General features: G+C 46.1%; 1 protein-coding gene across 6 annotated transcripts in view; it reads right to left on the bottom strand.

Moving 5' to 3' along the window:
- Nucleotides 1–22,078, bottom strand: part of RGS3 (regulator of G protein signaling 3) — a 131,666-nt gene that overhangs the window by 101,558 nt on the left and 8,030 nt on the right. For all 6 annotated transcript variants that reach the window (XM_032240433.1, XM_032240430.1, XM_032240432.1 and 3 more), the window contains 4 exons: nt 13,849–13,899; nt 10,923–10,981; nt 9,817–9,911; nt 8,747–8,815 (listed from right to left, as the gene is read on the bottom strand). In XM_032240433.1, coding sequence (XP_032096324.1) covers nt 8,747–8,815; nt 9,817–9,911; nt 10,923–10,981; nt 13,849–13,899 — 274 coding nt within the window. Of the gene's footprint in view, nt 1–8,746; nt 8,816–9,816; nt 9,912–10,922; nt 10,982–13,848; nt 13,900–22,078 lie in introns of those variants that run through there.

The following is a 22,078-nucleotide window of genomic DNA, read 5'->3' as shown; positions in this document are numbered from 1 at the left end:
CCTTGCCCACATCAGCTGGTGATGCTCAGTGGAGAAGAATAGTTATGGGACTTCAAGCTGAAGAAGTTTTGTCTCAGGTCCAGGAAGGAGCTGAGCAGTTCTTAGATGGCTACAGATCAAGGTCCAAACCAACATACACAAAAGTTGCTGAGACCCATCTGACCTGGCCGCCAGCAGGGCAGGCAGGCCTGGGCCAGGGTCAGGCCCCATAGGGATGTCAGACTATGGCAAGCGACTAAGTTTAATCTGGTCCTTCTTGGTTTAAAAAGAATTCACAGCTGGGCACGGTGGCTCACGCCTGTAATGCCAGCACTTTGGGAGGCCTAGGCAGGTGGATCACTTGAGGTCAGGAGTCAAGACCAGCCTGGCCAACATGGCGAAACCTTGTCTCTATTAAAAATACAAAAATTAGCCAAACATGGTGGTGCATGCCTGTAATCCTAGCTAGTCAAGCTGAGGCAGGAGAATCACTTGAAACTGGGAGGTGGAGGTTGCAGTGAGCCGAGATTGCACCTCTGCACTCCAACCTGGGCGACAGAGTCAGACTCCACCTCAAAAAAAAAAGAAGAAGAAGAAGAAGAATTCAGAGTTCCTGAAGAATGTCCACCATTGAGCCTCAATGTCCAACAATCAGGGACTAAGAGTTGGCAGCTTTTAATAATGACGTCATGGGCCGGGTGCAGTGGCTGACACCGGCATACCTGTAATCCAGCACTTTGGGAGGCATCACTTGAGCCCGGAAGTTTGAGACCAGCCTGGACAACATAGGGAGACATCATCTCTGCAAAAAAAATTTAAACTAGCAGGGCATGGTGGCATGAGCCTATAGCCCCATCGACTGAGGAGGCTGAGGCAGGAGGATCACTTGAGCCTAGGAGGTCAAGGCTGCAGTGAGCTATGATTGTGTGTAACTGTTCCTCCCTCCTGGGAAGTGGCCAAGTCAGCACTAACAGGAGGCAGTTGCAGTGACAAAGCAAGACCTTGTCTCAAAAAAAAAATAATAATGGTAACATCGATTAATATTAATAAAGTCCAAAAATATCTTGCTATTGTTAGAGAAAAGGAAGTTTACAAAGCTATAAATTTAATGAGTAATATGAGTTTAATGAGAAAGACACCCACAAAAATACTAACAGCGGTTATATCTGGTAGGTGAGATTACTAAGGGTTTAATTTTCTTTTATGGGTTTTCACTGTTTTCATAGGGAACAAGTACCCTTTTTGTAATCAGGAAAAAATAAGATAGTATCAATCTACTTTTAAGTACTTTTATTGTGCCACATCCTGCTCTATCCTGACACGAAGGGTTTTTTTAATGTTTATCTTTCTGTTCTCCTCTCTTTTACCTCATCCTCAACTTGGACTCCTTCATAGGTTGGTTTAATAACTATTAATCAAGAAACATCATGGATATTTAGGCTGGAGCATAACCCTGGAGGCTGCCTTCAATATCTGAAGGACCCACAAAAATGAGAGATTTGGCGTGTCCTGTGGAAGGCACAGTATCAAAGCCAAGGATGGAACAGGCTGCTGGATAGGCAGTAAACTCCCTGTTCTAAGGGAGTTTACTTTCCAGAACCTGGTCTAAGGAGTCCTGAGCTAGGGCAGTGGTTCTAACCAGAAGTGTGCCACAAAACCGCCTGAAAAGCCTGTCTGAGGTCTGTGCTCCAGGACTTCTTCCTGAGGACCCAAAACTAGTTGGTCCAAGGAAGGGCTTGGACATGGCAGCCTAGAGAAAGCTCTCCAGGGGATCCTGCCAAGCACCCACTTATGCCTGCCCCCATCAGTGATCTAGAAGGTCTCTATAAAGACATATTGTTCAGATTCTCTGAAAAGGGTGGCAGCTTACCACCTGACAGTCCTAAGCAAAACAAAACTAGCTTCTCACAGGCAGCCAAGTCAGGCGAGGAGTCAGGAGGCAGGACGCTGGGGGATTGCTCCACAAATCTGGTCCATCTGCCTGCAAACCCATGCTCTGTCCCGTGGCACAGGGCTGAAGCCCCTGCTTCTGGCTGTCTCCCGACAGCTGCTCTCAGCCCATCCACCACTCCTCCAGCTCCCAGTTTCTCCAGCCTTGGCTCCATCTGCTCCCTTCTCCCTTGCCTCTCTCATCATCTAAGGCTCTATTAATAATCTATTCAAAAAGGACAATGCACTCACCCCATTAAAGCGACCCTTCCACATCCACCTCCCCAGCCCAGCACCAAAAACAAATACTCCTCCCCCTTGGGATGTAGCCAAGTCAGCACTAACAGGAGACAGTTGCAGTGACCATCAGAAACAGCCGGCACTAATCTGAGCTGCCATTCCAGAAAAGACTTGGCAAGACTCCGCCAAAGTCCTTATACCAATTTCATTTTATTTGTCACACATTTGAGAGAAATCCAGCTGCTATTCAGGTGCCTACACTACTCTGCTGTACACTTTCCTTTCATACTGGGTAAGGCTGAAACTTTCTAAATTTCCAGGCCAATGCATTAGCTGGGCAGCCTCTCTCTGCTCTTCAATAAGTGAAATTTTCATTCCTTGGTGCTTAGAGAATGTTAAATTGTTAATAGCCTCCCTTGAGTTTTACTTCCTGCTAAGGGGCCTCCAGTGATTTCACGATAACTCAGGCAGAGTAAATTGCCACAATTAAGGTCCATAAGCAGGAACCCCTAAGTGTTCTTCAATTAGCTATTCCTTATGCCTGCTTTTAAAAAATCTTTGGAGGAAGAAAGACTTATTTTAAAGCAACCTGAGTACATGACAATACAGCAGTCAGTTTATAAACTTGGAAACTACCTCTCGTCCTGGGGAGTGCCTGAAATCTCACTAGCTGCAATGCCTCTGGCACCAAGCCTTGGTTAATTCTGACTGCCAATCCCTGAGCTCTGAGCTTGGTGCACTTAATGAAGGCTTGACAAATGGATGAATCCATCACGACCATGATTGGCAGGCACTGGGCAAGGAGCCACAGCATTAAGGAAACAAGACAAACATCCAGGAATTTAAATAGCAGTTCAAGACAGCAATACAGGGGATGCCACAAGACAGGGTGAGATTGACAGATGAACAGTGCAGGCAACAAATTCTGAAGGCTCGGGGCACAAGAGGTAGTTTCGGGCTGAGAGGCTGGGAGAAGACCTGTGAATTGAGCGAGACAGAATGAAGAGCATTTGGGCAGACGGAACAGCCAGTATAAAGGCTTCATGCAGCGCATGTGGGGAATAGTATTTGGTTTACTTTTGAGGATAGGGTTGCAGACTCTTTACAAGATGAAAAATTATATTATTTTTGAGGAAATGCACTTTAGTTCTCCATCTCAGGAGTCTTAAACTATTTCTGTTACACGGTTACACCATTTAATCCTAATTTATTTTTAACTTGATGACTCAAACATAGATTTTTCCATTCACTTTTTCTTTAAGCCCAGTACCCATCACTGGTCACAAGCTTTCTGACATTAGGCCACGTACTTGGCACTGAGATCTCGTTTATAAAACAGATTAAAAGACTGCATACACTTACAACACCCGGGACAGTGCAGAGCAAATCACAAGCAGAATCTCCCTAAATGTAGCTACTATTAGCATAAAAGATTATGTCCTTGGCTGGGCGTGGTGGCTTATGCCTGTAATCACAGCACTTTGGGAGGCCAAGACGGGAGGATCACCTGAGGTCAGGAGTTCATGACCAGCCTGGCCAACATGGTGAAACCCCATCTCTACTAAAAATAGCAAACTTAGCCAGGCGTGGTAGCCCACGCCTGCAGTCCCAGCTTACTCAGGAGGCTGAGGCAGGAGAATCACTAGAACCCGGGAGGGGTAGGTTGCAGTGAGATGAGATCACACACCAGAGCAAAACTCTGTCTCAAAAAAAAAAAAAATTACCAAAAAAAAGACTATGTCCTTTAATTACATGTATATATAATGTTCTTTAGTTACATATATAAATATATATAAAGAACATATATAACATATAATTATATATTATATATAATTTGTATATACCAATAATATAAAATATATATTATATATTATATAATATGTAATTATTATATGTATTATTATATATTATGTAATATATAATTTATAATATAATTATTTATTATATATTACATATAATATACATTATATATAATTTACAAATAATGTATATAATATATTGAACATAATCTTTGGAGATATAAATATAATACATATATACATTTTTTACCTTGGTACCCAACATTATAATTCTCTCCAAGTCTGTTCCCTGGCCACAAGTTTTGAAAATGCTACGATTAATACTAGAAGCCTCAATTTGGCTTTTGCCATATTATCAAACAGAATTTTAAAATAGCTGAGTCCCATATTCACTGACATACTGAGAAATTGCTATTAATTTTTAGTGTGATAATGTCATTATGATTAATTTTTAAAGCCATCTTTTAGAAATATATACTGATGAGACGAGATGTCTGGGATTTGCTTTAAAATAATTCACTGGAGAAGGGGAGAGTGGATGGGTGTAAATGAAATAAGATTGGCCATATACTGATAATTGATGAAAGTGCCCTATGAGTATATGAGGGTTTATTATGTGATACTTTCTACCTCTGCATGCATTTGAAAATGCCTATAATTTTTTAAAACTCACAGGACCTTGAAGCTGAAAGAAACATTAGCGATCACTGCATTTTACAGACAAGAAAACTGAGGCTCAGCATGGGGAAGGGACTGACCCATGGTCATACAGCTAGTCACAGCTAAGCCAAAATCTACGGTGCTGAGGCCTGGTTCTCCTCAGTTCCCACCATGATCACCATGGTGAACTGCAATCATCCAGCCCTTCCCCAGAGCTTCTTTGTAGATCATCTTGTTTCTCTAATCCAAGTTCACAGCCATCCCTGGGAGGATTGTGAGAATTAGTGAAACAGGTGCTTTCCTGTTATCTCCTATCAGTTTCAAATCATGACCTCCACACATCTGGCTGAATGATTTTATAAAACTCCACTGTCAATTCAGCAACAGCTCATGTCTGTAATCCCAGCACTTTGGGAGGCTGAGGCAGGAAGAGCACTTGCAGCCAGGAGTTGGAGACTAGCCTGGGTAACATAGCAAGGCACCGTCTCTACAAAAAAAATTTTTTTTCTTAATTAGCTGGGTGTGGTGGCGTGCACCTGTAGTCTCAGCTACTCAGGTGGCTGAGGCTAGAGGATCAATTGAGCCCAGGCTGCAGTAAGCTCTAATCACACCACTGCACTCTAGCCTGGGTGACAGAGTGAGATCCTGTCTCAATCAATCAATGAAACTACACTATAAATGCAATGAGAAGCAGCCTGAGTCCTGAGGAGCAAGCATGCTGACACAGAAAGAGTATGCTTTGAAGTCATTTATCATCCATGTGAGATGGTCAAGTGTACTGTAAAGTGGCTATAAGAACACGGGCTTGGCGCCAGCCTGCCTGCATTTACATCTTGCTTCACGGCACCCTATCTGTGTTACCTTAGGCAAGTTATGTAATGCCTCTGTGCCTGTTTCCTCACCTGTAAAAGAGCAATAATAATAATAATAATAATACCTAACTCGTACGGTGTTGTGAGGGTTAAATTGGAAAACGCATGGCATGTGCTTAGATTAATGTCCACATACAGTAAGTGCTTGATAAATATGAGCTGTTACATAATCTCAAGCAAGTGCCACAGCTTTCATAAGCCTCAGTTTCCTCTTCTCTGAAGAGAGGGGGCAATAATAATTCCTACCTCTCAGGATCATGATGAGGATAAAATGAGATAATGTATGTAAAGTGCTTGGCACAGAGAATAATTCCGTAAATGTTTCCTTCCTTCCACAATTGTCTTTCATGTTGATAAGTTGAATGTCCGTCCTTCAGAGAGGCACAATTTGATTTGAGAGCATTCAGCAGAGCCGAAGTTCCTGCAATCGCTCTGTCTGCCTCCTCCAGCTCAGAGGCCGCCTCATTCCAAAATGGATCGATAAAGGAGAGAGGACAAGGAGAGCACAAGGAGGCCGGCCTGCCTGTGTGCGGCTCACAGCTTCACAGGGCCCTCTGCTCCGAAGGCTCTGATCCTCTTGAGCTTCAGGCTGGGACTGTGACCATGAGTTTGGCTGTATTTTGTTTAATAAGGCATCTCACTTTCCCAAAATAGGCAACAACTGGAGACACTGCCCCATGACGCTGACTCACTTTCCCTGGCCTCATTTTCTTTCCAAAAACCATGAATGGCATGACCGGCTCCTTCTCCAGCAGTTTGATGTCTGCCTCCACCCAATGGGCTTGCTGGGTGTCCATATGCCTCTCTGACATTCTGCTGTCTTCTTCGGGACTTTCCCTTCATTTTCCTGTCCCTTCAAAGATGGGGATCTGACTTTTGGTCCTTAGCATTCAATGCTCTTCCTTTACAGTCTCACTTGCTCAGAATTTCACTCACTGCCTTCATGCTGATGGCTCCCATCTCTGTCTTCCAAGTTCCAGGTAAGTAAAGGCTAGCCCTCCCTCACAGCTCTGACTTGGCTCCCCTCCGAGCACCTACATCTCACTGTTTCCCAAGCGGACTCACCTGCCCCTCCAGTAACTCTGTCCTAGGTGAAGACACCGTCAGCCACCCAGAAGTTACCCTTGACTTCTCACACTGCTCTCACAGCCAAATCACCACTGAGCACTATTGATTTAATCTCCTAAATATGGCCTGAGTCTCTTTTCCCCTCCCTAGCCCCAAAGCCTCTCTCACCCCAACCTTCCAAAGACCTACCAAAGCAATAGACCTAGAATGTGCATGTCATTCCCTGGCTTGACACAGTTCAGTATCTCCCAATGGCCAGACATTCTCAAACACCAACGTGGCTGCAAGAGGTTCACTCTGCAGACATGTTTAAATGTCGATTTCTCATCCCTGCCCATGAAGAGTTGGATGTAATTAATCTGATGTGGCACCTGAGAATCTGTTCCTCACAAGCACCCTAAGGGATTCTGACACACATCCAGGATCAAGAACCACTGGCCCTTAGCCCACACTCCAAAGACAATCTACAGAATCATCTGACCTGGCTTATACCAACCTCTTTAGCCAGTCCTACTTTGTACCTTCCAGCAACATCGATGAGTTTGCAGATCCCTCCTCACTCTACACATGCTCTGCCCTGCCCTCTCTACTTCACTGCCCTTTCTTCTGTCCTTTCACCTGTGCACCCATGAGGCAGTACAGTGTTGAGAGGAAGGACCCTGGCGTCCATCTGCCTGGATTCCATCCTGGCTCTATTGTTAACTGGCCGTATGGCCTTAGGCAAATTCCTAACCTCTCCAAACTTCAGTTTCCTCTTCTGAAAACTTAGGACAAAACCACAGTCTTCTTAGAGTTGTTGTAAGAATTAAATGAGATAATGCACTGTTAACCCCTAGCCCCAGGTCAGCACCCACTCAGCGATTGCTCTTGTTATTAACAAGATGTCCCCTCCTTACTCTCAGCCCCTCTAGAGAACAGGAAAGTCTTTGGCCCTATGCATCCCCAGCATGTTGTTGCCACATTGATGCCCAGGAAATGGCAGCTGAATGCATGAATGAATGAGGTTTACTGTATTATACTACCCTATGATGAAAAGTAGCTACTCTATTAAAGGGGAAATCCTTAGTTTTGTAGGTTAAATACAGCCCGACTTCAAAAAACATATTAGCTAATAAAATTTAGGGTGCTAAACAGTATTTAACCCAAAAATGTTTTCCAGGTCTCAGCTGGTGCATTGAGCTGATTTTTGTTCATGAAAGCCCCTTTTCAGTCACCATTCAGTGATGTGATTGCTCCACAAATTATCCTGACCATGGGGTATCCCAGATTCCTTAGGCTACACCAGCCAAATGAGCTGCTGCCACTGACAGTGAGCCATGGAAGTCCATTGCTGTCACTTAGCAGCTAATTCTCATGCTCACCCGCCCAGCGCTCCTCCTCTGCTCTGCTCCAACCGCTGTCACTCATAGCCAGAGCTGCCCTCCTGTGTCCTGCACTGCCTGCAAGATCAGCCTGTTTGGATTCTCCTCCACAAAACTTCTACACTCCCTCACCTGGCCTCCTCAAAGCAGCCTGAGCTCATAGCGACTATTTCTGCCTCTTTGCCTTCGCCCATGCTGTGCCCTGCCTGGAACGCCATTTCCAACCTCCTTCTTTAGTTGTCTTATTCTTCATCTGTGCCCAGGTTCAAAATTCCACTTTTTCCGTGAAGCCTTCCTTGATCATCTCAGACCACAGTGAACTCTCCTTCTTCTCATATTGATGGTCTTTATTGTTCATGTTATTCCTTTGCATTACTTTGCAGCCAATATCTAATAAACATCTATGTGCTAGGCACTAGGTGCCATGACGACTAAAAAAGAAATAGGCCTGCTTTTCAAGGTGCTTAGAGTCCTGTAGAACTGAGCATGTACATGTTGTTAGTGTAATTTCTTTCCATGCAGTGCCTGGTATCCCCACCTGAACAGTGGGTGGACCGCTTGAGAACACAATCCGCGTGTAGGCTGGCCGGCATTCCCAATGGCCAGCACAGTGCCTTGTTTGATACCGAGTGCTCAGCAAATGCTGATTGATAACACAGTCCTTGGTAACACCTGGAGTGATGGGGACTCAGGGAGGGGCAGCCTCTGCAATGTAGTATTGCCACTACCACTCATTCCTCTAGCAGACACTAAACAAATGCATCCTGCATGCTGGCCGCCTGGCTGTCACCCACTAGCCCAGAGCAGAATCCCCCTCCAGCTCAGCAGCTCTCCTCACCTGGACTGGCTGGCCCTGTTCCACACAGTAACCAAGAGACGCTTCTGATCATCCTCCTCTTGGACAGGACTGTGAAGCCAATCAGACCATCGGAGTGTTAGTAAGGGCCAAGCTCCAGGCCATGACTGACTCAGAGTCAGTAACCTCAACAGCTGGTTAAATAAACTATATTACAAATAAAGTAAGAGATGAGTACCTCCATGCATAAAAGAGTTTATATTATGTTGTTAAGGACAAAAAGGAGGGTACAACACACTATTATAAAATAATTCCATTTTTGTAAACATACACATACAGACATACACACACACACACAAACATACACACCCACACAAATTAAAAGGTCTGAAAAGAAATACAGTAAGGCACATCCGTGAGTAGGAGTGTTATAGGTGTTTTCTATTTTCTTCCTTTTACTCATCTATATTTTCTATTTTCCTATCATAAGCAAAATTACTTTATGTGGTGAGAAAAAAAACAAGATATTATTATTAATTTTTACTAATAGGAAAATACAAAATGTCATTACCTTCCCATCGGCCCCAGAGTTCAGAGACTGGGGAAAGGAAGAATAGCAATAGCTGCCACTCTGCGTTGTGTTGCACTGTCCCATTTACACCCTACAGCTCTCTGAGGTTGCTACTATTATTAGCCCCATTTTACAAATAAGGAAGCCAAGGCTCAGAGAGGTTAGAAAGTTTAAGTAAAAAGGGGGGCAGGGAGGCAAAACATCCTTCAGCTTGGAAAATTCCTTCTGCTAAAGCAGAAAGCTTGGCCCGAGGCACAGTGGGAAATTGCCTACACTTTTCAGGGGCTGCCAGCCCCAGGCTGGGCATTTTGACTATGAGAGCTAGCTAAGTGATACCTTATCACAGTGGACCTCCCTGCTGGGCCCAGTGCCAGGGATGCAAGGACACAAGTGAGTGAGAAAACAAAGACATCCTTTAGAAGTCACTGGGTTTTTTGTTTTTTTTTGCATAGATCTAGTTCTAGATTTGGCAAACAGAGCTGTTTCCAGATAAACACTCCTGCCCTCTCCTTTCTAGGGCCCAGCTGCACCAGACTCTTACAAGAAGAAGTGCTCGTGGAAAGCCGGGTCTCTGCAGTCTGGAATGGTCTGCGTCTTCTGGTGGCGTAGTCTATTATCTTCAGGGATCAAAGAAATCTTGAATTGGAAAAAAGGAAGCATGGTTAGCGGATCTCATGGCCCACCTAAGCCCAGCAGCTGGCTCTGCACATCTTCAAGTTAAAGGCTTCCCAGGGTCCTTCAAGTCAGCCACTGCAGAGGACAGAATAGAGTCCCCTGTCGGATGCTGGAAGGGAACAAAGAGCCCAGGGCAAGAGGCACTGGAAGCAGATGCCAGGACAAGGCCTCATGGTGGGTGGTACCAAAAAGGCAGCCCAAGGTGGGTACAACTTCATCATCTTTGCTCTTCCCCCAAGCAGAGTGGTTTCCCCAGAAGTGAAAGGGCTCCTCTCTTCTAAGTTCCCTGCAGCTGCTGAGTGTTCCCTTCACAAAGGCTCCAGGTCAGCCTCCTGCCAAGGCCCCAAATCCATGCTCTCACCCCAGGGCTTTTCTAGCCCTGCTCCTGATCAAGTTCTTGCCAGCAGGGGCCTCTGATCAGCCTAAAGCCTTCAGGAAGAACGCCGATGACCAGCACCTGGCATCCCTGCTGCCACATTCTAGGAAGCTCCTGGCCTTTGACTCTCACTGAAAGTACATCCTCACTCCTGCAGGGACCCTGTCTTTACAGCAAAGGCCCAACCCAGAAGGATCTTCCAGCCGTGAGAAATACTCCCTCCACTCTGCTGCCCAAATCTGGCCATCCTGCCCCTAGTTTGGGGGGAAAATGGGTGAAAATGGTGTTTTTCACAAAAGGGCTTGGGATTGCCTGTGGATTTCAGCCATCCACATACTCACTGTGCCCACCTATGTGGATGACCAAGATCACCCTTAAAATTCTGGCTGTTGCAGGAAGCCCCAGGGACCCAGCCAAGCTAAGGGAAGGAGTCTATCCCAGCACTGGACCCAATAAATGCCTACTGACCAGATGAGTGAGATGACAACCACCTCCTCAAAGGGCACAAGCCTCACAGGTCTGCTGGGACCTTGGGACTGAGCCCAGTAACATGGCCTCTCAATATCCCACTCCCCACCTCCGGCCCCACCACATACCTTCACATAGGGATCACAGGCCCCAGGCTCCTTGCTCATCAGGCCTTTGCCTTCTATAACTAAAAGAGAATTCAACCATTGGGGTGGATGAATGGAAACATACACACACACAGGGAGAAAGAGAGACACACATAGATGTGTACACCCACATGAATAGAAAGACCTAAAAAGAAAAGCGTATCTGTGAGCAGTAGGGCTGTGGCTCCTGCTACCAGGCCCTTAATCTGCATAACCACCTTTGGATATTAACCCACTCCGATCTAGGCCATTCCCACCATCTCCCCCGCCCTGGCAGCACTCTCACCAAGGTGTTATGGAGTACATTCAATTCCCCAAATCTTACAGCTGGAAGAGAGCTGCAGTTTATAGAATCCAACCGCTCATGTAATGGGGGAAATGAGGCTTCAAGGGTGGCCCAAAGATGGTAAGAAACTTGCCCACAATCACAGAACAATGGGAAGGACAGCTGGATTTGGAACCCATGTCTATTGACTCCCGGTCCAGTGCTCCTGCGACCACACAAGACTGCCTTCTGGGAATGAAGGGGCCAAGCTTGAGAACGGGTCACTCACCATGTGCTGTGAGCCGTGCTGTGGCTGGCAGACAGCACAGCACAGGATTCACAAGCTCGGGCCCCAGGGGTGAACAGACCCAGGCATGAATCCCAGCTGCACCACCTACTCACCATATAAGCTAAAGTGACTTGCTTTGCCTGGGACAGAATTTGCCATTTTTAATGAGTTAATGACAATAGCATGTACTTCACATGGTCGTTGTGCCAATTAAATGAGGTCATGTGTCTGAAGTGCTCAGAAGAGTGCCTGGCAAATAAGTAATTGCTCAACAAGTGTTTGCTAAAGAAAAATAATAATAAATAAAGCCAAGAGGAGAGGTGTGGGGTGGGTGCAGGTGTGGTCACGAGAGTAGGCAATGTTATTTGCCTGAGGTCAATAGAAAGCAGACAATAGACCTAACAGAGCCTGAGCCTCTGCTCGATTTTCTTTTACGTCTGGTTTTCATTGAGCCCTAGGGTTCAGCTCCGACAGTGCTCCCAGTAGTCTGAGGTGCAATGCTTGGGAAGCCAAAGGCAGGAGTGGGGACCGGCGGGAAGGGATGAAGGGCCTGAGACTGGGGTGAAGCCAAAGCAAACTGTGCAGGACAAATGGAGTGGTGGAGGCCAAGATGCATTCTGCAAAAACTGTTTGCACAGCTGGAGTCCGGCCCTGACAGGCAGAGAACACCCCTCTGTTAGTCCTTGGGAACTTCACCTTGGGCCCCCCAATGGCCAGGACCAGAGGCCTCAGGCGCCTGCTAGTCTAGTCTGCCCAGTATCCTGGTTACTGTTCCTGTGTGTATCCCTTCCCTCGAGGGTGTGGTTCTTGAGGGCAGAACCCAGGCCTGGTGACCTCCTGGGTCTCTCTGGCCAGCAGTGATGACAAGGCGGACCCAGCCCCTGCCCTCATTGCATTCTCAGTCTGGCAGAGAGGCCAGGCACAGGTGGCACAGTGTAGTCACGGCTGTGACAAAGACATGAAGGAGGAAACAATAAACCCGGCCCAGGCAGGTGGGTCGGGGGGATGATTCCTGGAGGGGGAAATAATAAGGCAAAATGAGCCTTCCTTCCTGAGTCATAATGATGATGAAGGCAGGCATGTTTCTTGCAAAATCAGAGCAGGGGGAGAGTTATTTTTCAAAATGAGTTCAAAAGAAGAAAAGTTATTCCAGGCACAGTGAACAGTGGGTGCAAAGGCACAGAGGCAGGAGCAAGCAAGATGCATTTATAGGCATGCAAGTAACTGGATAGAGCTGGAGGTAGAGGGTACCTTCAGCGGCAAAAGCCAGGGAGACTGGAGAGATAGGCAGGGCCTTCTGGGCTAAACAGAAGAGTCCAGGCAGTGGGGGCCATGACAGCAGCTCAGTAACTATTTATGTGCTGGATGAAAAGATGGACACATGGAGGGACAAGCAGGTGGAGTATGAACTCTTCCTGTGCCGTGATCCAGCCAGGCAAGACAGCTCTTCAAATGCATCCTGCTCCCTCCGACCCCCAGGCCTTTGCACTTGCTGGCCCTATGCAGAAGTGCTAGCCACACACTCCCAGCTCCTCTCTGCCTGGCTTAGGCCCGTTCCTCCTACAGGATACCATGTGGACATCACCCCCTCTGCCAAGTCTTCCCTGGCATCCCATCAACACCACTTGGACAGGGTTGGGTGCTTCTCCTTGGTGTTCCCAGCCCCTAGCACAGAGCCAATCCTCAATCACTATTCTGGGAATGCATGGTATTCTGTTTTATCTAACAAAAATTTATACAGGATTGACTACAAGCTCAGCACTGTTCTAAGCACTTTACTAATATTAACTCATTTAATCTTTGTAACAACCTGTAGGATACATACTATGACCATCACCACTCGACATATGAGAAAACTCAGCTTGTTCAAGGTCACTCCGCAAGTGTCAGAGCCTGGATTCAAATTACAGTGGTCTGGCCCCGAAGACTGTGGTCTGTGATCATGATGCTATGCTGCCTATCAACCAATGAATAAATGAATGAATGAGAAAAACAGAAAAAGAAAAGAAGAAAGGATGGAAGAAAGAAGGGAGGGAAGATAGGAAAACTCTGTTGTGGCCCTGCTCTGCTGGGGCCAAGAAGGAAGCTGAGGTACCCAGGGGCAGCTCTAGCCTGTCAATGAGAAAGGTCCCCCATGTGGAATCCAGACACATCCGAGGCAGGACCAGGGCTGCTCTGTAGAAAGAGCCCCAGGTGAACACTGGCTTTTACCAATGGACACATGGCAGGATACTTTACAAGGATGAGAAAAGAAGCCTTGGCCCATGGTGCCACCATCCCCCCACCCCAGCCCCAGGTAGGAGGCTATGCAGCCCGCCCCCTTCCTTGGGGAGCCTGCACAAAGCTATACTCACTGTGAAGGAGCAGAACCCGGTCATGGGCATCAATGGACAGCCTCAGCTGACCTGAGGAAACAGCAACAGAAATAATCTGGCCTCAGCTCCCTAGTGGGTACGGTGGAAAAAACTGGAGGAAAGGTGACAGGAATGCTGTCTTGTTCATGTGAAGCCATTCAAAGACCCGCACAGTCTCTGGCTAGAAGGGACCTCAGAAGCCATGGGGGTCAGCCCCAACACCACATTGGGAGTCCCTTTCAAATGCCTCCAGCAGTGGTTATCTAGCCTCGCTTGTGCCCCTCCGCTGGTGGGGAGCTCACTACTGTATGGGCAGCCAGGTGGATGCTGGGAGCTCTTACTGCTGGGCCGTTGTCAAATGTTGGTGAAGGTGTAGGAAAACAAGTACTTTCATTCTCTGGAGTGTAAATGGAGGGTAATTTAAATGTGCATATTTTTCCACCTAAAAATCTTCATTCCAGGTCACTGTCGTAGATAAACACACACAGGTGCACACAAAGGCTGGCACTACAGCATTGTTTAAAGAAAAACTGGAAATACCTGAAATGTTCATCAGTATAGAAATAGTTAAGTAAACCATCTATAGCTATACGTGGAATAGTACAAGCTGTTATAAAGAATGGAGAGTTGGCCGGGTGTGGTGGCTCATGCCTGTAATCCAGCATTTTGGGAGGCCGAGACAGGCAGATCACAAGGTCAGGAGTTCAAGACCAGCTTGAACAAAATAGTGAAACCCTGCCTCTACTAAAAATACAAAAAAATTAGCCAGGCATGGTGGTGTGTGCCTATAGTCCCAGTTACTCACGAGGCTGAGGCAGAAGAAGAATTGCCTGAGCAGAGGAGGTGGAGGTTGCAGTGAGCCGAGATTGCACCACTGCACTCCAGCCTGGGTGACGAAGTGAGACTTCATCTCAAAAAAAAAAAAAAAAAAAAAAAAATGGAGGAGCTCCGTATGATCTGGCATTGGCATGGGAATTATGTGTTTTTGAGACAGGGTCTGGCTCTATCACCGAGGCTGGAGTGTGGAGTGCAGTCCTGCAATCATAGCTCACTACAGCTTCGATCTCCTGGGCTCAAGCAATCCTCCTGCCTCAACCTCCCAAGTAGCTGAGACTCCAGGCATGCACCACAGTGCCCAGCTATTTTTTAAGTTAATTTTTGTAGATAAGGTGTCTCGCTATGTTGCCCAGCTTGGTCTGAAATTCCTGGGCCCAAGTGATCCTCCCACTTCAGCCTCCCAAAGTGCTGGGATTACAGGTGTGAGCCACCACACCCCACAAAGACAAGTTTTTAAAGGAACAGCAAATTTCAGAATAATACACATGGTATGTATCTGGGGGGTGGGAGGGATTGTGAAAGGATACCAAATTAAAAACAGTGATCCCTTCTAGAGAACAGACTAGAAACTGGAGGAGGGTAGTCAAGAGGAATTTCAATCTATCACTTTTGTTGTTTTAACAATTGGAATATATCCATGAACTACAGTTCTATAATTAAAAAAAAAAAAGTATAGAACTATACTTCTATAATATAAAAAAAGGAAAGAAGAAACAAAGGAAGAAGGAAAGAGTCAGGAGAAAGGAGGGGAGGAGGAGAGAGAGCAGGGAGGAAGGGGGGAGAGCAGGGATGGATGGGGACACGTAAAGAGAACAGAAGGACAGGCTGGCGGCAGGGCAAGAATGAGTGGCCGGGTGAGGCTTATCCCCTGGATCTTCCCATTTTTGTTTAAGTTAAAAAAAAAAAAGACAAAACTTCAGGTCATCCCCACAGACACCCAATGGCCTCCAGCCAAGAGAGAGAAGTGAGAAAAGGCCATACGCCTCTTCCTCACTGACATCGAAAATGTTTCTCTCAGTCCAGTAGACTTTCCCTGGGACCTCAAAAAGCTGCTGAACTCAGTCCACCCCATGGACAGGCACTGGAGATATCAGAGAGCTGGGCAGGGCACGTCTACCAGAAAGCCCAGGCATGGCTCCATCTGTGACAACCCTGACTAGCAGTGCCCTCCTTCTGCCTGTCACTGACAGCGATGCGGAGCTTGCCTCCTCCAGTGGGAGCCCTTTCCCTTTTGAAAGAGCTCTGATTGTTCAGTGCTGCATCTTATATTAAGCCAACAATGGCCTCTCAATAACTTTCATTGCCTGGATCTGGTTCTGCATTCTCTGGGCTTTTTCCTCTAGACCTGAACTCCCAAGTCCTCCCACAATCCCTCACAGCACAGTGACACATCCCCTCATCATCCCACCTGGTCACTTCTGGTCATGCCTCATGAAACTAGGCTGGTGAGAGGACAGGTTTGGAGAACACTTCATATCTCCTAACTCTGCATAAGTCCCCCAGTCACTGTGACCCAGTCACCACTTGACCCTCACACTTCTGGTGTTTAAGCTTCAGTCCAAAGCAATTCAGGCTCCCACAAGCCCTGGTCCAGCCCTTCATCTATCAGAAATATCCGCTGCTGTCCTGCCCAGGACCCAGATCTCAGAAGCCCAGGAATCCTGTTTCAGTTCCAGCCCTAACTGCCCTCTTCTTTCAGGACCACAGTGGCCATGGATGTGAGCTGGAGCTAATAAAAGGGGTTATGGCACTCGCCAAGCTGTGATCAGATCACGCTGGCGGGTGAGGGGGTGTCCTTGAATGAAGGCGCCGGGAGAACCCACTGTATTATTATCTCAAGGTCTGAGCAATTACTTAACTGTGGCTCCCTAGAACTGCGAAACCTCCTGTGAAAACTGTGCCTTATCTAGTGTGGGGTGGGAGAGGGAGGTTTGGAAACACACAAAGGAAGCCAGCAGTCACGGGTTGGATTTCACCAACTCAAAGACATCTATATTTAACATGAAACTTTTTTTTTTCTGAAACAACTACCCGTGCAAAGCCAGCTCTGCCACAGACATGCTTGGATCCCCAAGCCACAGGAACCTCCACGACACCTATCACCTAACAGTGGCCCTTTACACAGAAGTCAGGGTCAAGAAATCTCCAGACACAAATGATCGCTAATTCCATTTAGCAAATATTTGCTGGGCATCTGCATGAGACTGAGCAGGTGCCTGCCCTCACAGGGCTCACAGCCCAGTGGCTAGGACAGGGACTTGGACAAGGCCAAGTGGGAAGTGGAACTGACGAAGGGCCAGGGGCAAAGGGTGATTTGGGATTGAGACGAGTCTGCCCTGCACTGCACAGCTCCCATTCCCGGCCCTGCCAACCAGAGACTCCTCAGGAAGACCAGGGTGCTCTGTACCCTGTTACAGCAGAGAAACTAAATCCAGCAGACCAGACTCCAGGCTCCCCAGGCCAGGACACACCTGCCCCAGTTCACAAGATCCCTCCCTCAGCCATGCCTGTCCCCTCCATGCTCTCACCAGGATACTCTAGCAAATGTCTAACACACACGGCCCCTGAGGTCGTTTTGTCCAGTCTCCTCATTTTGTAGCCAGAATAGTCATGCCTGAGATGGAAGGTGATTTGCTCTGGGCCTAGAGAATCCAGGGCTGGAGACTAGACCTCTACCCCTAGTCCAGCCCTCTTTCCTGTGCTCCGTCTTCTGGAACCCACACAGCCCTCCAGCGAGCACCTCCTCTACTGTGCCCGCTGCATCTGCCAACACAACCCTCAGATTCAGAGGCAGAGAGAGCCAGCAGGGACAGCACAAGATCCCACAGCTTTTCTCAAGAAGCCAAGAGGTTAGCTGGGCATAGTGGCACATCCTATAGTCCCAGCTGCTTGGGAGGCTTAGGTGGGAGGAGCACTTGAACCCAAGAGGTTGAGCCCACAGTGAACCATGATCGCACCACTGCACTCCAGCCTGGACCCTGGGGAACAGAGTGAGACCTGTCTGAAAGGAAAAAAAAAAAGAAAAAGAAAAAGAGAAAAAGAGAGGGCAGACTCCTAGAAATGTCTCCAATCTAGAAAAAGATTGTGGACTTTGTCCACAAAGTCTTTGATACTTTTCCATTCTAGAGGTGAAGCTTAGTTCCTCCCTTCAGACACGGGCTGGACTTAGTCACTTGCTTCTCACAAATAGAATGTGGTGGAAATGACAATGGATGACTTCCAACTTTACGATATTAAAGGTATTATGAGTTCCTTCTTTTTTTAACAGCTGTATTGGGATATAATTCACATATCATACACTTCATCGATTTTGGTCCTTTTCTAGATGGAGTCTCACTCTGCTGCCCAGGCCGGAGTGCAATGATGTGATCTTGGCTTACTGCAGCCTCTGCCTCCCAGGTTCAAGTTATTCTCCTGTCTCAGCCTCCCAAGTAGCTGGAATTACAGGTGCATGCCACCCACACCCGATTAATTTTTTGTATTTTTAGTAGAGACAGGGTTTCACCATGTTGGCCAGGCTGGTCTCGAACTCCTGACCTCAGATGATCCACCAACCTTGGCCTCCAAAAGTACTGGGATTGAGCCACCGTGCCCGGCCACACTTCACCAATTTAAAGCATGCAATTTTCTTTTAGTATATTCGCAGGATTCTGTAATCAATCACCTCTATCTAATTTTAGAACGTTTTCATCCTCCCCTAAAAGAAATTCCATACTCTTTTGCAGTCACACCCTAATGCCTTCTCCCCTAGCCACTGTCAACCACTCATCTGCTTTCTGTCTCTAAGGACTTGCCTATTCTGGATACTTATGTAAATAGAATCACACGACACGTGGTCTTTCGTGGTTGACTTCTTTCACTTAGCATAATGTTTTCAAGGTTCAACCATACTGTAGCAAGTATCAGTATTTTATTCCTTTTGTGGCCAAATAATATTTCATTGTATGAATATACTATATTTTGTTTATCCAGTCATCTGGTGATGGATATTTCGGGTTATTTCTACTTTTTGGCTATTATGAATAATGCTGCTATGAACAGGTATGTACATATGTTTGTGTGAACATCTGTTTTCATTCCTCTTGGATTTATCCCTAGGAGTGGAATTGCTGGGGCAAATGGTAACTCTACATTTAACTGTTTGAGGAACTGCCAAACTTTTCCAAAGTGGTTACACTATTTGCCATTCCGGCCAGCAATGTACAAGCGTTCCAGTTTCCCCTCAACTTCTTCAATACCTGCTATGGTCTCTTTTTTTATTATAGTCATTCTAGTATAATAGTATCTCATTGTGGTTTTGATTTGCATTTTCCTGATAACTAATGACATTGAGTATTTTTTCATGTGCTGTTGGCCATTTTCCTTTGGAAAAAATGTCTATTCAAAACCTTCACCCATTTTTGAACTGGGTTATTCATCTTTTTTTTTTTTTCTCTCTCTCTTTTTGAGACGGAGTTTCGCTCGTTACCCAGGCTGGAGTGTAATGGCGCGATCTCGGCTCACCGCAACCTCCGCCTCCTGGGTTCAAGCAATTCTCCTGCCTTAGCCTCCCGAGTAGCTGGGATTACAGGCACGTGCCACCATGCCCAGCTAATTTTTGTGTTTTTAGTAGAGACGGGGTTTCACCACGTTGACCAGATGGTCTCGATCTCTTGACCTAGCGATCCACCCGCCTCGGCCTCCCAAAGTGCTGGGATTACAGGCGTGAGCCACCACGCCCGGCCTTCATCTTTTTTTTTTTTTATTTATTTTACTTTAGGTGCATACTATATCTGGCATTTCTCCCCATGTTATCCCTCCCCCGCCCCCTCTCTTTTTATGGGAGTTCTTTCTTGCTTTCACTTTTGTATCACTTGCCTAGAAGGAAGCCAGCTGCCTCATAATAAGAAAGCTCGAGCAATCCTACAAAGAGGCCCATGTAATGAGAAACAGAAGCCTCCTAACTACAGGTAGCAAGGAACTGAGGCCTCCTGCCAAGAGCCATGTGAATGAGCAATCTTGGAAAGGGACCCTCCAGCCCCAGTAATGCCTGCTCGGAGAACTTCAGGTAGGCAGGCAAGGAGAAAGAAGAGAAGGAGGGAGGGAGGGAGGGAGGGAGGGATGGAGGGAAGAGGCAGGGAGGGAGGCAGAGAGGAAGGAAAAAGACAGACAAACAAAAACCAACTCCAAAAGCTTAGAAAACATATGTAGAGGACTTCCATTTCTGGGATGACAGATCCACTGAGTAAAACTAGAAATGCTAAACAAAGTATGTTAAAGCATCTTCTTAGATAAACAACAAGCCAGAGAGGAACTAGCAGGCAGGATCTAGGGGGATGGAAGACAGTGGAAGGAAGCCTAGTGTTTTTCTGGGCTAATTTTCTCCTGGGGTGTTTTCAAATTCCAGAGGGCTAACTGTGAGCTCAAGAGGCTGACTGAGTTCCTGCCTGCTTCTCAGGGCTAGAGGAAGAGGAACTGGAGGCCGGGGCCCACCAAGAAGCAGGGTTCTTCTGAGCCAATTTTGCACAGGGACCCTGAAGGGTTGCTGCATAGGAATAGGGTGAACTTTAATCAGACAGAGCTCCTCCAGGTACTACAGCTTGATTCAAGTACTCTCAGTCCCTAACACAGACTTAAGATGATCCCAGTGACTCTGAGCACCTGACAAACAAACAAAGGTTTTTTGAAGAAAAATATCATCCTAGGTCTTCACTGACAAGAAAATAATAATAATAACAGCTCTGTGCCTGTACTGTTTATTTGTTTGTTTGTTTGTTTTGAGTCAGGGTCTCTCGCTTTGTCACCCAGGCTAGGGTACAGTGTCACAATCATAGCTCATTGCAGTCTTGACCTCCCAGGTTCAAATGATCCTCCTGCCTCACCTTCCCATGTAGCTAGGACCACAGGTGCATGCCACCATGCCCAGCTACTTTTCTTACTTTTTGTAGAGATGAGATCTCACTATATTGCCCAGGCTGGTCTTGAACTTCTGGGTTCAAGGAATCCTCCCACCTTGGCCCCCTAAAGTGCTGGGAATACAAGCATGAGCCACCCACTGCTCCCAGCTACATGCCTGTTCTTTGCAATAGACACAGGACACATAAAATGTAGATCCAGAAAGGTTGAAAGAAAAAGAATGGAAAAAGATATGTCAGGCAAATATTAACTGAAAGAAACATGGGTAGCTATGTTACTATCAGGAAAAGTAGACTTTATCCCTACTAGAAATAAAAAAGATTTCATAATAATAATAGACTTCATAATAAAAATTTCAGCTCATCAGAAAGACAATAATTTTAAATGTGTATGTTGTTAATATAACTTCAACACATGTAAAGGAAAAACTGACAGAACTGCAATGGGAAACAGACAAATTTACAATCACAGTAGGAATTCTAATACACCTCTCTTAGTAACTTACAGAGAAAACAGGAAAAATCAACAAGGATACAAAATAGTTGAATAACGTAAGGAGCAAACTTGACCTAAACTTGACATACACAAAGAACACTGCACCCAACTGCTGCAGAATTCTTTTCAAGTACACACAGAACATTTATAAAAACTGACTCTCTTTGGGAGGCCAAGGAGGGCAGATCATCTGCGCTCAAGAGTTTGAGACCAGTGTGGCCAACATGATAAAACCCCATCTCTACTAAAAATACAAAAATTAGCCAGGCGTGGTGGCAGGTGCCTGTAATCCCAGCTACTTGGGAGGCTGAGGCAGGAGAATCGCTTGAACCCAGGAAGGGGAGGCTGCAGTGAGCTTAGATTGCGCCACTGCACTCCAGCCTGGTGACAGAGTGAGACTCAGTCTCAAAACAACAACCACCACCACAACAACACAAAACTAACTCTATGCTGAGTCACTAAGTAAATCTTGATGAATTTCAAAGAATTTAAAGGATGGAGGGTATAGTCTCTGACCAAAATGCAAAGTAAATATAAAAATAGTGCCAGAAAATCCCCAATATTTAGAGACTTAGAAACACTTCTAAATAACCCAAGGACTAAAAAAGAAATGACAAGGAAAATTAGAAAATATTTTGAAGTAAATGATAAAGAAAAGAGCTACATTATCAACATGAGTCTTCAGAATACAAGAAGTGTTCCAGTTTTGACTCTGGTGAAAGTTACAAAGGTATTTTCTGTGTGATAAGTCACTGGATTGCACATTATTGGGGGGACACTTTTCTGTCTACATAATATTTCAAAATTTTAAAAATGTTTAAAAAGAACATATACAAAGCAGAATGGGAAAAGAGGACAAAGGGCTAACAACTGGCCAGAAACTTTGAGGAATTTCTGAAAGCTCCCAAGCAGATGGACTCGGAATGACAGAAAAGCCAGTAAATGCTGAGGATTATGACCAGCAAATGGTGAGCTCTTGAGAAACAGTTGGATAGGTTTCCCC

This window comes from Sapajus apella, unplaced genomic scaffold (assembly GCF_009761245.1).
Source record: "Sapajus apella isolate SASKATOON/1434 unplaced genomic scaffold, GSC_monkey_1.0 scaffold46, whole genome shotgun sequence".
Lineage (NCBI taxonomy): Eukaryota > Metazoa > Chordata > Mammalia > Primates > Cebidae > Sapajus > Sapajus apella.
The sequence above is the reverse complement of the archived record's forward strand: the minus strand, read 5'-3'. Positions and strand labels throughout refer to the sequence as shown.